Source organism: Sphaerodactylus townsendi, linkage group LG14 (genome assembly GCF_021028975.2).
Source record: "Sphaerodactylus townsendi isolate TG3544 linkage group LG14, MPM_Stown_v2.3, whole genome shotgun sequence".
NCBI classification, from domain to species: Eukaryota; Metazoa; Chordata; class Lepidosauria; order Squamata; family Sphaerodactylidae; genus Sphaerodactylus; species Sphaerodactylus townsendi.
Window position 1 is genome coordinate 41,029,995 of NC_059438.1, and position 14,874 is coordinate 41,044,868.

General features: G+C 44.1%; 1 protein-coding gene across 2 annotated transcripts in view; it reads left to right on the top strand.

The window, feature by feature from the left end:
- Positions 1–14,874, top strand: part of XRN2 (5'-3' exoribonuclease 2) — a 108,444-nt gene that overhangs the window by 26,440 nt on the left and 67,130 nt on the right. For both annotated transcript variants that reach the window (XM_048515498.1, XM_048515497.1), the window contains exons 10-15: positions 1,607–1,681; positions 1,810–1,943; positions 6,744–6,801; positions 6,891–6,998; positions 8,627–8,668; positions 14,472–14,606. In XM_048515498.1, coding sequence (XP_048371455.1) covers positions 1,607–1,681; positions 1,810–1,943; positions 6,744–6,801; positions 6,891–6,998; positions 8,627–8,668; positions 14,472–14,606 — 552 coding nt within the window. The remainder of the gene's footprint in view (positions 1–1,606; positions 1,682–1,809; positions 1,944–6,743; positions 6,802–6,890; positions 6,999–8,626; positions 8,669–14,471; positions 14,607–14,874) is intronic.

Genomic DNA, 14,874 nt, shown 5'->3' on the forward strand with positions numbered 1-14,874 from the left:
CTAGGTCACCTTTACCTCTGGCAGGGGTGTTGAATTCACTTGTTATAAGGACCACATATGACATAAATGTGGCTTGGTTGGTCTGGGCCCGCGGAAGGGACTTGTTGGCTGCCTTAGCTGGCCCCAGATTGGCATTGCAGGGGTGCCTGGACTGCCAAGCCCACAGCAAGGTGGGGCGGCTGTCCTGAGGGGACTTATCAGGCCCATGAGCCAGCTGAGGCCACCCCTTGTCCCCTGTCGCTCCCAATCTGGCCTGGTGAGTCTAGAGCAGTGGCACGGGTGTCAGAGGTGGCACTCAGAGCCCTTCCTGTGGGCACGCGTGCACAGAGTTCATCATCTGATAATAGTGTAATTATTTCAGGGAGATTTTTGGCATTTAACCTAAGACTTAGTTTTGGGGAAGCAGTGTAGGCAACCCTGTTAAGCGCTGTTAAACCCTACTGATTTTCACGGGAAGAACTAAAGCACAAGCCTTTACCTGGGAGTAAGCTCTGTTGCTGGCAATGGGGTTTGCTTCTGAGTAAACCCTCCTAGGGTCGTGATTCACCTGTTCAAAGCATTGCACAGTTGCTTTAAAGCAAAGCCACCGGCTACCACCAAGCTTACTCTTGAGTAACGCGCGCCTTGGAGCCAACCGGTTATACTAAAACCTCAGTATTCAGGTTAAATTGCCATGTTGGCACTTTGCGATAAATAAGTGGGTTTTGGGTTGCAGTTTGGGCACTCGGTCTCAAAAAGGTTCGCCATCACTGGTCTAGAGGGAGCCAGGAGGGTTGCCTTAGGTGGCTCGAGGGTTTGATAAGCCCCCTCAAAGCTTATCACCCATGATCTATACTTTGGGGTAGCTGCAGTGATTTAAAAAAAAACCCCTGTCATCCCTGTCCATTTGGAGGGGAAGAAAGATGGGGTGGAATTTGATGCCTTGGAAGTGAACAGATGTAGACTTGCATCCTGCATCTTTGCTCGGGACGGCTTGAAGCCTTCCTCTGTTCCAAGGAGTCCCCTTCTACTTTGGAGGAAGGCTTATTGGAGTGGTAGATGCAACCTGTCCCAGGCCAGGATGACCCAAACTAGCCTGAGCTCATCAGGTCTTGGGAGCTGAACAAGGTCGGCCCTGGTTAGCCCTTGCATGAGAGGCTGTCAAGGAAGTCTGGGGCTGTTAAGAGATTGTTAGGGAATATTCTATCCAGAAATACTCACAAACAGGACTGTCAGCAGTAAGCAGTTTATTGTAGGCACGAATGCAAAATGTGGAGAGAGAAGCAGCCCAAGCGTTTCTCTCTAAAATCTGTGGCGCAGCACAGCTCATAGCTTCCATAACAAGATGACAAATCTTTGCTTTGAAAACCTCTGTTAGTTGGCTGTGACTTGATGGACCTTTCCACCAACCAGTTGCAAAACATTTCCCCCCCTCCCCCTCCAAAAGAACAAGTTACCGGGCATCAGTTCACCTCTTCTGCAAAAATTATGTCATTGTCAATGTGATACACCTGTGCAAATTGTGGGGAAAGCATTCGGCTTGTACCTTGATCAAAATTCCTTTTGTTTTCATTTATGGTAAAGATGAGCTCACATCTCTAATCTCTCCCTCCCTTTCTCTTTCCAGCACGATCAGTTTGCAGATTCTCCTCCCGGCCTGGAACAAGAATTTATTTTTATCCGCTTATGTGTTTTGAAAGAAGTAAGTCCTTCCTCAGAATAGAGAAAGCGCCCCTGAATGCAGATGGGCTGACTTCTAAGTAAATGTGGCGCATCACAGTCCCACAGAGGTTAATAGCCATGTATTCTGTCTCTCTTTGAAAATTCTAGTATTTGGAAAAAGAGCTAACGATGGCCAGCTTACCTTTCACTTTTGATGTCGAGAGAAGCATCGATGATTGGGTGTTCATGTGTTTCTTCGTGGGAAATGACTTCCTTCCACATTTGCCCTCATTAGAGATCAGGTATTTATTTAAATTATTTATTGAATTTCGGCACATTTATGCTGCCTTTCTGTTCAGATATGCCCCCCCCCCTACCCAAGGTGGCCTATGAATACCCGAGGTTTGGTAAAACCCATTCTATGCTGAAATACTCTGCACTCAGGCAGGGGTGGCCAACCTGTGGTGCTCCAGATGTTCACAGGCTACAATTCCTTTTTTAACTCTGATGTGCGCAGTTTAACATACACAGCGCGCCCAGACCTATTTGCCTCCGAATGGTATCAACTTCTCAAATCAAAAATGTACTCAATAGGTTTATTACTGGAAGATCTCTGTGTGCTGACACCCAGAGAGATTTTCCAAACCTTGAAAAGTAAACTTCTTGAACAGGAATATCATATCTTGTTGGGGCAAGCAAATAAATCATGCTCACCCCTCTCTGTCGGAATAATACTGGAACAGGGGCACATAGCCAAATATCTTGAATTATTAACTGAACCCCAACAGAGATGGATTATCTCAAGGGCCAGATCCAATACCTTCCCATGGGCCATTACAAAGGGTCGTTACTTATCCATCCCTCTCCAGGATCGGGTTTATCCACACTGTAAAAATCAAGTGGAGACTCTTGCACACATTATTCTTGACTGTCCGAGATATGTGGGCATCAGGAATTTCTCTCCCAGGCTGGCCCTAGACAAATCTGAACATGACTCTGACTGTTCTGTTGTGGAGTTTCTGTTAAACAACACAGATGTCGTGCTCTTGGAAAAAGTAGCAAAATTTCTTTTACAAGTGACAGAACTTTCTAAGTAATGTATACTGCTATATAGTCTTCCTGTCTGCGCTTTGAATGTACTCTTGATTTGTATTTCAAAAATGTCTGGCAATGCTCTAGAACAGGGGTAGGGAACCTGCGGCTCTCCAGATGTTCAGGAACTACAATTCCCATCAGCCCCTACCAGCATGGCCAATTGGCCATGCTGACAGAGGCTGATGGGAATTGTAGTTCCTGAACATCTGGAGAGCCGCAGGTTCCCTACCCCTGCTCTAGAACCTATTTTTAAATGCCAAATAAAGGTGGTGGTGGTTGTTGTTGACTACAATTCCCATCAGCCCCTGCCAGTATGGCCAATTGGCCATGCTGGCAGGGTCTGATGGGAATTGTAGTCCGTGAACATCTGGAGCACCACAGGTTGGCTGCCCCTACTCTACAGTTATGGCAAAAATGAGGGTGGAGGATTGAAGATGACAGGTGTTGCCTGAATCTCAAACTGCTTCTTGAGGAGTGGCCACAAATCTGCACAGGGGATTTTTTTGCCTATGGAACAGCAGGCCTCTGTGCCGTAGCACAGTTTGCAAAGTAAAAGAAGGGATTTATCAAGTGGCTAGCACTGGGGCAATTTTTTTAAAAAAATTGTCCAGAATCTTGAAGCCTCTTTCGACATTCATTTCTTTTTGATTTTGTCCATGCAACGTCCTGCAGTTTGCTGGATCTAGAGCACAGCTAGTCATTGAGATAAGCTGAGGTTTTTTACATGCATGAGCTCATATGTCCAATAATGGTTTTTGTATAAGGACTTTCGTGTGTACTGTCTTAGTCTTGAAGGGTCTGTCTGCCGTGGAATTGGGCTCGTGCACCCTGAGTAGGAAGTTCCCACATAATGTGTGATTTTGCCCCTAACCCTCGCCAATCTAGCCTGCTGCATCATTGCTGTTAATAACACACACGACGGTGGGCAGTTTGCTAACCAAACTAAGACCTAGTGTTCATCATTTTCTGGTGACCACATGATCCCATGGGTTTGGGAAGAAGGTGCTTCCTTGCTCTGATGAATTTAGAAGAAGAAGAAAAGTTTGGATTTATATCCCCCCCCCTTTCTCTCCTGCAGGAGACTCAAAGGGGCTGACAATCTCCTTGCCCTTCCCCCCTCACAACAAACACCCTGTGAGGTGGGTGGGGCTAAGAGAGCTCAGAAGAACTGTGACTAGCCCAAGTCTCGTACTGTTTGGACACATGAGAGTTGTCGCAGCGTTGCTTTGGAATGGTAGAGTTGAGGGGTCAGGGCTTTGCCTAAGTGGCTGTTTGCTGCTTACATGATGAGGATGAGTTTGGTGGTCCATAAACAGGGAGCAGACCACTCTTCTGTCAATGGCAGGGATGCTTTCAAAACAGACCTGGAATCGGGTTCAGCTATAAGGAAGAAGAAGAAGACTTTGGATTTATATCCCCACTTTCTCTCCTGAAGCAGACTCACAGGGGCTCACAATTTCCTTGCCCTTCCCCCCTCATAACAAACACCCTGTGAGGTAGGTGGGCTGAGAGAGCTCCGAGAAGCTGTGACTAGCCCAAGGTCACCCAGCTGGCGTGTGTGGGAGTGTACAGGCTAATCTGAACTCCCCAGAGAAACCTCAAGCGGCAGAGCAGGGAATCAAACCCGATTCCTCCAGATTAGATACACGAGCTCTAAACTTCCTACTCTGCTGCTCCTCTGTTCCAGAGGTCGTCCTCTGTTCCAGAACTGGGTCGTTACTGACCTGTAGGGTGACATCACATCATGATGTTTTTTACTGGGCAGATTGGGCTTTCTAGGGTGGTTGGCCATTGCCTTCCCCAGTCGCCTACACTTCACCCCCTGGCAAGCTGGGGGCTCATTTTATTGGCCTCGGAAGGATGGAGGCTGAGGCAGCCTTGAGCCAGCTGCCTGAAACTGACTTCTGTTGGGATCGAACACACACACACACACACACACACACACACCCCCCCCCCCCCCCCGGGCTGCTTCCAATGTGTCAAGACATGGGTATTTGTAAGCTCCCACCCTGCATGCCAGTCAAGGCGGTCATTTTTGTATCATGCATTAATTCTGAAGTCTTTTCTAAGCTGGGGGTGGTGGGGGTATTTGCACCAGAAGAGTAAAGGTATGTCCTTTAAGGAACAGAGTTCTATTTCTTGGTCCCCAGTTTGTCCCACAACTCCACCTATGCGGAAGCAGCTTTGAAACATGATGCAGCTCTGGCTAATGAACTGGTGATCTAAACCTGCCCACGAGGAAAGAGTTCTAGTTCTCTGGGCTTGTTACGAGAAACGCAATGTGTGCCTTCTCACTTTTTTTTCCTGCTGTGAACATCTCCCAAAACATTTTGCTTTATCAGCATTAGCCCTTCTCTAATAAAAATAGGTTTGGCAGGTGTGGGGCTGTTGTATTGGATCGGTGGATGCTGCAAGCATTTTATTTATTTGGGCTGTTTCTATAGACCAGTGTTTCCCAACCTTTTCAAGGTCAGGGTACCCTTGACCTCACTCTTCATATCTCACGGTACCCCTGCCGCCACCCTCTACCTTCCCCTCCCATTGCCCCTGCTTGCCACCCCCCCCCACCTTCCCCTCCCAGGGTGAAGGGAAGCACTGGGGGGGGGGGCTGCTGACCTTGTGGCAGGCCCTGCCCCATGGGCCAGCTCCATGTCCTTGCTGGCGCTGGTGGGAGACACCACAAACATGAGGGGGGGGGGCGGTAGTGTTGCCGTGGAACCCCTGGGACATGCTCACGGCACCCGTGAGAATGGCTGCTATAGACTATAGCTCTTTACTGGCATTGCCAGTGCGAATACTTTTGAGAACAGGGAGTAAACATGCCATGGGTTCAAGCAATAGTAGAGGCAAAAAAGTACTTCCCAATGGGGAAGGAGAACCTACGTCACATGGCATACTGCCGCAACAGGCAACCAAACTCTCAACCCCCTGTTCTTAAAGGCACACTAAGCATTTACACAGGAGCTGCTCGCCACAGCTCTGTAGAATAAGGAAGATCTGGTTTCTGAGGAAGAGGAATGGCAGGTGGCAAGCACTATTGTTCAGCAGTTAGAGGCTGATTCAGACTCTGTACAAAAATGTTTTCTTTGATTGATTATGTTTTTCTATAATGTATTCAAAAATACACACGTTGCACTCTGGCTGTGTCTAATCTTATATATTGATCTTACATATAATTAAACAACTTAACACTTCTGTTGGAAGTTGTTTGAACATACTGGCATACTGAGGAAGACGCACGAAAAACGTTCTATACGTGCGAGACGTTTTTATGTAGAACCTACAGAATTGGAATATGGACTATATGGAACTGAAGCTTTGTTTCTGAACAAAGAATTGAATGGACCAAGTGATTATTACGGCCCTGGCCCCTGCCTGGTGGAACACTCTTCCTCCAGCGGTCCGGGCCCTGCGGGACCTTGGTGAGTTCCGCAGGGCCCGTAAGACGGAGTTGTTCCGCCGCGCTTTTGGGGTGTCCAGCCGCTGAATGTGCCCCCCGTTCTTTTTATTTTATAGGTAGGGTCCATTCCATCTGCAGGACCCACTCTTTTTCTCTCCCCCTCGGGAGGATCTAAGAGGGATTTTGCGGGCATTGCTGTATTATGTATTAGTTTGCTGCATTTTAAATATGTTATTTAGTGATTAATTTATATTGATTTTATGTTTATTTGTATTTGAATTTTATGTTGTTCACTGCCCAGAGCCCTTCGGGGCTTGGGCGGTATATAAGTTCGAAAAATAAAATAAATAAAACTATTTATGTTTAGTTATAAGCGTTGGAAGACTTATGCTGTATCTTTAAGAACTTTGTCAGAGAAATAAGGAAATGTAAATACAAATAGAAGTGTTAAGTTGTTTAATTATATGTAAGATCAATAGATAAGATTGGACACAGCCAGAGTGCAACGTGTGTATTTTTGAGTTTATTTGGGCTAACGTTGACATTGCACTCTTAAAGATAGTGGTGATTGTTTCTATAATGCATAACATAAAATATTGTATTATAGGGAAGGAGCAATCGACCGTCTTGTGAATATATATAAAAACGTCGTACACAAAACTGGAGTAAGCCATTTTTTTTCTCCTCTAAATTTTTAATAAGGTTTTGTGGTCTAAAGAGAAGAAAGATGATTAGATTATTTTACCGTTTACAGGGGTACCTGACAGAAAATGGCTTTGTCAACCTGCAGAGAGTGCAGATGATCATGTTAGCTGTCGGGGAAGTTGAAGACAGCATTTTTAAGAAGCGAAAAGATGATGAGGTAAAACTTGGCTGCTTGTGTGTGCCTGTGTTGTGATAACCTTTTGTTCATTTAAGCGACAGAAACTAGTATGATTCGAACACCTTCTTGGTAGTTCCGACGTGTGTGAAATAAAATACGTTTCCAACAAATCTTATCAATTTTTCTTGACTGTGTTTGTTTTCTGCGGAATCAACCGGCACCCAGGCTTTAAGCAGAAAATAACTATAACTTGATGAGAATTTCTTTTTAATCGCTGAAGCACTCTGTGCAGAAAAGTAAAGGTAGCCGCTTGCCCCCTTTTATTCATGTGTTGGACCCAAAACAAACCGGCCCGGTGCAGACGACGCTGTGAAGTCCTGAACGTGGTCCTGCAAGGGGACCCAGAACAGTAAACTCGAGGAGGGGGGTGTCAGTAACACACTCGGGACCACAAGCTCACACAGAGAGGTCATTGAAGGTCTAGGGCAGGGGTCTGCAACCTGTGGCTCTCCAGATATTCATGGACTACAATTCCCATCGGGCCTGATAGGAACTAGTCCAGTGATGGCGAACCTTTTCGAGACCGAGTGCCCAAACTGCAACCCAAAACCCATTTATTTATCGCAAAGTGCCAACATGGCAATTTAACCTGAATACTGAGGTTTTAGTATAGAAAAAACGGTTGGCTCCAAAGCACAGGTTACTTGAGAGTAAGCTTGGTGGTAGTCGGTGGCTTTGCTTTGAAGCAACTGGGCAATGCTTCGAATGGGTGAATCACGACCCTAGGAGGGTTTACTCAAAATCAAACCCCATTGCCAGCAACCGAGCTTACTCCCAGGTAAAGGATCACACTTTTGTTCTTCCCATGAAAATCAGTAGGGTTGAACAGTGCTTAACAGGGTTAAGCAGCTACACTGCTTCCCCAAAACTAGGTCTTAGGTTTAATGCTAATAATCTCCCTGACATAATTACACTATTATCACATGACAAACTCTGTGCACGCGTGCCCACAGAGAGGGCTCTGAGTGCCACCTCTGGCACCCGTGCCATAGGTTTGCCACCACTGAACTAGTCCATGAACATCTGGAACACCATAGGTTGGCCACCCCTAAGGGGAACTGATCCCTGTAGCTGAGAGAGCTGTTGTCTCTGGGCTCTAGCTGGAGTTTGGCAACCGTAGAAGGAGTGAAGGAAGCAGGCAAAGGGGAGAAGCAATGGGGGTTTTCAGGAACTGGAAAGAAGAAATGGTGGGAGAAAGAGAAATGAGATCCCTCTTGCAAGGCCTTGTGGGTTTCCACTTGTGCGTTTATAAAAAAACTATCAAGTGCATTCTCTGTAACTTATGAACAGAGGTTCTTACATGCTGCCTTGTAATATCTTTATAGTTGTATGATTTAGGTGAGTTGTTGAAAGTCCTGTTTAGAGCCACGTATCATTCTTTGAAGTAGGAGGGATGATGCATTTGTGCAGATGTATAAACATTACTGTGCTCAATAACCTTTCGTTATCATCTTGTCTGCCATTTATTCATACAAGTGTAATATTTCCATTTTTACACATTCCTCCAGTTTTAGTACTATTCCAGTACGTACAAAAGGTTGGCGTATATTCATGAAAGATCCCTATTTGTTATTCAGTTCTTTTAAAATCTTCATTTTTCACTTTAGGAAAATTTCAAACGAAGACAAAAAGAAAGAAAAAGAATGAAGGTAAATATAACCTCCAGCCTCTCCCCCACGGGTTTATTCCTCCCATTGACTTTGAAGGATGGTGGGATTGGAAAAACACCCCTCTAAAATCGTTTTTCTTATAAAATGATGTGGAATGATTTGAAGGCAGTGTTTTAAGATATTTTACCTTGCCACAACTCCCTCAAATTGTTTCCAGCTAACTGTGAAATAACCATAAAAGAACTATAGCATAAGAACATAAGAACATAAGAACAAGCCAGCTGGATCAGACCAAAGTCCATCTAGTCCAGCTCTCTGCTACTCGCAGTGGCCCACCAGGTGCCTTTGGGAGCTCACATGTAGGATGTGAAAGCAAGGGCCTTCTGCGGCTATTGCTCCCGAGCACCTGGACTGTTAAGGCATTTGCAATCTCAGATCAAGGAGGATCAAGATTGGTAGCCATAAATCGACTTCTCCTCCATAAATCTGTCCAAGCCCCTTTTAAAGCTATCCAGGTTGGTGGCCATCACCACCTCCTGTGGCAGCATATTCCAAATACCAATTACACGTTGCGTGAAGAAGTGTTTCCTTTTATTAGTCCTAATTCTTCCCCCAAGCATTTTCAATGGATGCCCCCTGGTTCTAGTATTGTGAGAAAGAGAGAAAAATTTCTCTCTGTCAACATTTTCTACCCCATGCATAATTTTATAGACTTCAGTCATATCCCCCCTCAGACGTCTCCTCTCCAAACTAAAGAGTCCCAAACGCTGCAGCCTCTCCTCATAGGGAAGGTGCTCCAGTCCCTCAATCATCCTTGTTGCCCTTCTCTGCACTTTTTCTATCTCCTCAATATCCTTTTTGAGATGCGGCGACCAGAACTGGACACAGTACTCCAAGTGCGGTCGCATCACTGCTTTATATAAGGGCATGACAATCTTTGCAGTTTTATTATCAATTCCTTTTCTAATGATCCCCAGCATAGAGTTTGCCTTTTTTACAGTTTTTTAGAGTTTGCCTTTTAGCAATACTTCATAATTGCGTCTCTTATATACTTTAGAAATAAATGACATTAACATCCTCTTCATTGGTCATATACATATACTGTCTTCTGGTGTATGTGGAAGAAATCAGATTTGTGTTCGAAATCTGTGCACCAGCATTTGTGAGAACAGAGAAGCTTGTTATAATTTGTGTCACCATTCCTTTTGTAGAGTTGGTCATGTGGGGGGCGTAAAATCACCCCCCCCCCCACACACACACACATCTAGGCTGGCCTGGGCCACTGAGCTTTTGTAGAGATGTAAAATGCCTTTTTTTAGGATTGAACACTTTAGGATTGAACACTATTGATCTTTCAGAAATTTAAGAGATAGTTTATTATATCCAGCGTGTTTTCAGGAGCTGTAGTTTATTATTTTAGTGCTATAGAAACCAGTCATTGTGGCTGCATTTGTAGTTATTATGAACTCCATGGGTGAGGAAAAGGCCTCTGAAGCACTTTGTGACATAGTTCAATATCCATATTTATGGCTAGCCTTTGATGCTGGTATGCAGAAAGCACATTCAATTTCTTCTTCTGGAGAATTGGAAGCATTTTGGATGAGGAGATCGCTGTGTATATGTGTACTCTCCAGTCACTGGTGCTAAACAGGAGTTGACTTGTTAGTTAGTTTCTTCTGTTTCTGAATAAATCTGACTGTTCTGAGATGAAGTCCAGATGAGGACAGAGTCACAATTCAAAATGACCTAGAACAGATTAGACAGCTGGGCCAAAACAAACAAAATGAGTTTCAACAGAGATAAATGTAAGATACTACACTTAGGCAGAAAAAATAAAATGCACAGATATAGGATGGGTCACACCTGGCTTGACAACACTACATGCAAAAGGGATCTGGGAGTCTTAGTAGACCATAAACTAAATATGAGTCAGCAGTGTGATGCGGCGGCCAAGAAAGCCAATGCAATTCTGGGCTGTATCAATAGGAGTATAGTGTCAAGATTGCGGGATGTACCTCTCTATTCTGCATTGATTAGACCTCACCTGGAATATTGTGTACAGTTCTGGGCACCACAGTTCAGGAGGGATATTGACCGGCTGGAGCAGGTCCAGAGGAGGGCAAACAAAAGGGTCTGGAGTCCATGCCCTACGAAGAGAGGCTTAGAGAGCTGGGGATGTTTAGTCTGGAGAAGGGTAGGTTAAGGGGTGACATGATAGCCATGTTTGAATATTTGAAGGGATGTCATGTCGAAGAAGGAGCAAGCTTGTTTTCTGCTGCCTTGGAGACTACGGCATGGAATAATGGATTCAAGATGAAGAAAAAGAGATTCCCCCTAAACATTGGGAAGAACTTCCTGACCGTCAGGGCTGTTCGACAGTGGAATTCACTGCTTCCTTTTTTGGAGGTTTTTAAACAGAGGCTGGATGAGCATCTGTCGGGAGTGCTTTGATTGTGTGTTCCTGCATGGCAGGGGGCTGGACTGGATGGTCCTTGGGGTCTCTTCCAACTCTGTGATTTCTATGATAAGCAGTTCCTTTCATTTTATTTGTGGCTTCCATTTCCAAGCCTTTATTTTTATTCTGATTTCCCCAGTGAAGTAAATCAAGGTGTGGTTATATAGAAGCTGTGACTTCCAACCTTTCTAGACCTGGAACGCACCTTTTATACACCTTGCTTCAGACAGCAGCATGAGAACCACTGACTTGCGAGCCTGTGACAGGAACTAATGTGTCATCAGAGTCATGTGACAGGAAGCGAATCCTTGGTCTCAATCCCTGAATGATAGCCCCTTGTGCCATCAGTGTGCATGCAAAGGAGGCAGGTGGCGAGGTGCCTTGCTCACTGTAGATACTTCTAGTCATTGGTGTGAAATATTAGTGGTTCTAGGATCTTCTAGCCCACAGGTGTCAAATTCGCGGCCCTCCAGATGTTATGGACTACAGTTCCCATCATCCCCTGCATGCTGGCAGGGGATGATGGGAACTATAGTCCATAACATCTGGAGGGCCGCGAGTCTGACACCTATGTTCTAGCCTGTTTGAGGACCCTGACCCATGGTTTGAAGACCCTATTAGAAATACACTCTAATGAGGACTGTGTTCATATGTTTATTTGATTAAAACGGTAGTAATAAGAGGTATAGCAAACAGTTTAATTTTATGTGCTGGCTAAAGCCTTCCAGTGGAGTGGGCAGGAGACGTTCCCCCCCCCCCCCTTTCATATTTCTAGCAGTTTTTCTTGTGTGCGGCCTTTCCTAAAGATACTATTAGTTGTTCTTTCCCATCCTAACACTCCAGTATCACGTCAGCCACTTCCAAGAGTCAGATCTGAGGTTACAGTTCTCAGTGTTGACCTGAAACATCTTAAAATGTCTCAGAATTCCCTGGCAAAACTGATTTTTTCTTCCTGACTTATAATTTTACAGTGCTCATTACTGAGCGAGAGAGCAGCCATGCCATCCAGATACAAGCAACTCTGCTAGCAGTAATCAGTGAAAGTGCCGAAGACGTGCCTCTTAGTGGAGTGTCTGGATTAAGAGTTTAATTTTCTGTAAACTGACTTAATAAACCGCTAATGCCATTTTAAGCTTGAGTTTCTAGAGAAACGGCAACGGAATTTTTAAAGTTCAGGCTTGGCTTGCCTTTATGCAACTTCAGACAGCCAGCTGTTATTATTTATTATTGTTTATTCGATTTGATAAACCGCCCTACCCCCGGAGGGCTCAGGGCAGTGTACAACAAACAACCACCAACTATCTTTAAGAGTGCAATGTCAACATTAGCCCAAATAAACTCAAAAATACACAAGCACTCTGGCTGTGTCTAATCTTATATATTAATCTTATATATAATTGAACAACTCAACACTTCTATTTGTATTTACATTTCCTTATTCCTCTGACAAGGTTCTTAAAAATACAGCATAAGTCTTCCAACTCCTATAACTATACATAAATAATCACTTAGTCCATTCAATTCTTTATTCAGAAACAAAACTTCAGTTCCATATAGTCCATGTATCAATTCTGTAGGTTCTACATAGAAACGTCTCGCGCGTTGACAAACGGAAGGCAGAGATGGGAGCGGGCAACTCTTAACAGAGAGCCAATATACCAATTAGAAGCCTCAAAGAACTGATGGAAGTTGTTTGAACATACTGGCATACTGAGGAAGACGCACGAAAAACGGTTTATACTTGCGAGCCGTTTCTATGTAGAACCTACAGAATTGATACATGGACTATATGGAACTGAAGTTTTGTTTCTGAATAGAGAATTGAATGGACTAAGTGATTATTTATGTTTAGTTATAAGAGTTGGAAGACTTATGCTGTATTTTTAAGAACCTTGTCAGAGAAATAAGGAAATGTAAATACAAATAGAAGTGTTGAGTTGTTCAATTATATATAAGATTAATATCTAAGATTAGACACAGCCAGAGTGCAACAACAAACAACAACACAATAAAACAAATCGAATAGCCCCAGTTAAAATAATACAAAACCTTAAAACTATAAAACTATAGCAGCAGTAACCTTCAGTAAGTGATTAATAATAAGAGACATCTGGCATCAGACCCCAGTGATCAAACCCTGGGTGGGAGGGGGTTGGCAGATGGTCAAATATATAGCCAGTGCGCAGGGCAACAAGAGGGGACAGCGGAGTTCTCCAAGAACCAGTCCTTATATAAAAACCACCCCCATCAAAGACCACTTTCTCTTTCCTGATAGTCAGTATTTTTTATAAACAGCATTACATAATTGGAAGAGCCTCACAATGTATATGGGTTCAATAATGAGAGAGAATGAATATGCTTGTTACAAGATGCTCTCCCTGGTAGGAGATTTGCAGTAATATTTTTGGTATTACAGAATTCTGCTTGAGATAATAGTTCAATAAAATGTATATGACATTCACAAGTTGCTTCTTGAGAGTTTGTTATACTGCAGTGGCTTAAATGCTGACTGGTACATCAGGAAGTCCCTGGTTTACCTCTCACTTGTCTCTTGAACAAACTTCTCCCTCTGCACTCAGTTTCCAGTCTGCAGTATGGGCAGATTTCTGAGCTGTCGATGTAAAGCACTTTGAATATTTACAAGCAGTGTACAAATACTGTCATCTTTCATTATATAGAATGGAACTATTTTGACCACATTTATTTATTTGTAGCGTTTCTGTCCTGCCTTTCTACTTAAAAAAAAACCCTCAAGGTGGCTTAAACATTTTAAAATACAATTTCAATTTCAATAAGACTTTATTGGCATTCAGAACATAGAATATAAATACAGTTAAAATTACAAGATAAAACTTCACACTGGATATAAGTTATTTTAAAATACAAAACTTGAAAGTTATTACAATATATCAGTAAGACTTTTACAAGGCAGCAGCACAGCATTATTTAAACTTCAGTAAGTAGCATACATAGTAAAAACATCAATAATTTCAAAAAATTGGGCAACCCAATCCAGGGTGGGGGGCAAATTCCCCTCTGGAGACAGCGGAACCCAGTGGTGGCATGGATGCCCACCCCACCAGGACAGGGGGGCAAAAGAGTTGGTGGGAGAGTACTTGCCCTTGCAGCCAGGCCCTGCACGGCTCCACAGCACTCAACCCGGAAGCTGGCTTTGTCATCAAGGCTGGCTAGCTCAAAATACTGCGCTGTCATGGCCGGGGGAAAGCCCTTGTGGATAGGGCGGTATATAAAACAATCAATCAATCAATCAATCAATCAATCAATAAATTTGGTCCATTTTGGAATTCCACAAATTTGCTTTGCATACAGATTGTCCTGGCAATTCCTAATCAGTGTTTTTGCAAACTGTGTCTTTTCTCCCTTTAGAGAGGACAGCACTCCATGGCTGGTGGACAGTTCACGCCACAACCTTTGGGGAGGGGAAACAGGTCCAACCATCAGCCGATCAGCAACCCAAGACAAGTGGCCTTTGAAATGAGAATGCAGGATAGACAGAATACAGTAAGTGACTGTTAAAAACTTCATTGCAAAATCGGCAGAAATAACGAAAGTGCAAACTTGTGAAGGTGGTGAGGTTGATGAAGCAGTCAGTTTTCCTCCCAGCAAGAAGAGGATGAGTTTGGATTTATACCCCCCCTCCTCTCCTGTAAGGAGACTCAAAGGGGCTTGCAATCTCCTTTCCCTTCCCCCCTCACAACAAATTTCCTGTGAGGTGGGCAGGGCTCCGTAGAACTGTGACTCGCCCAAGGTCACCCAGCTGGCATGTGCT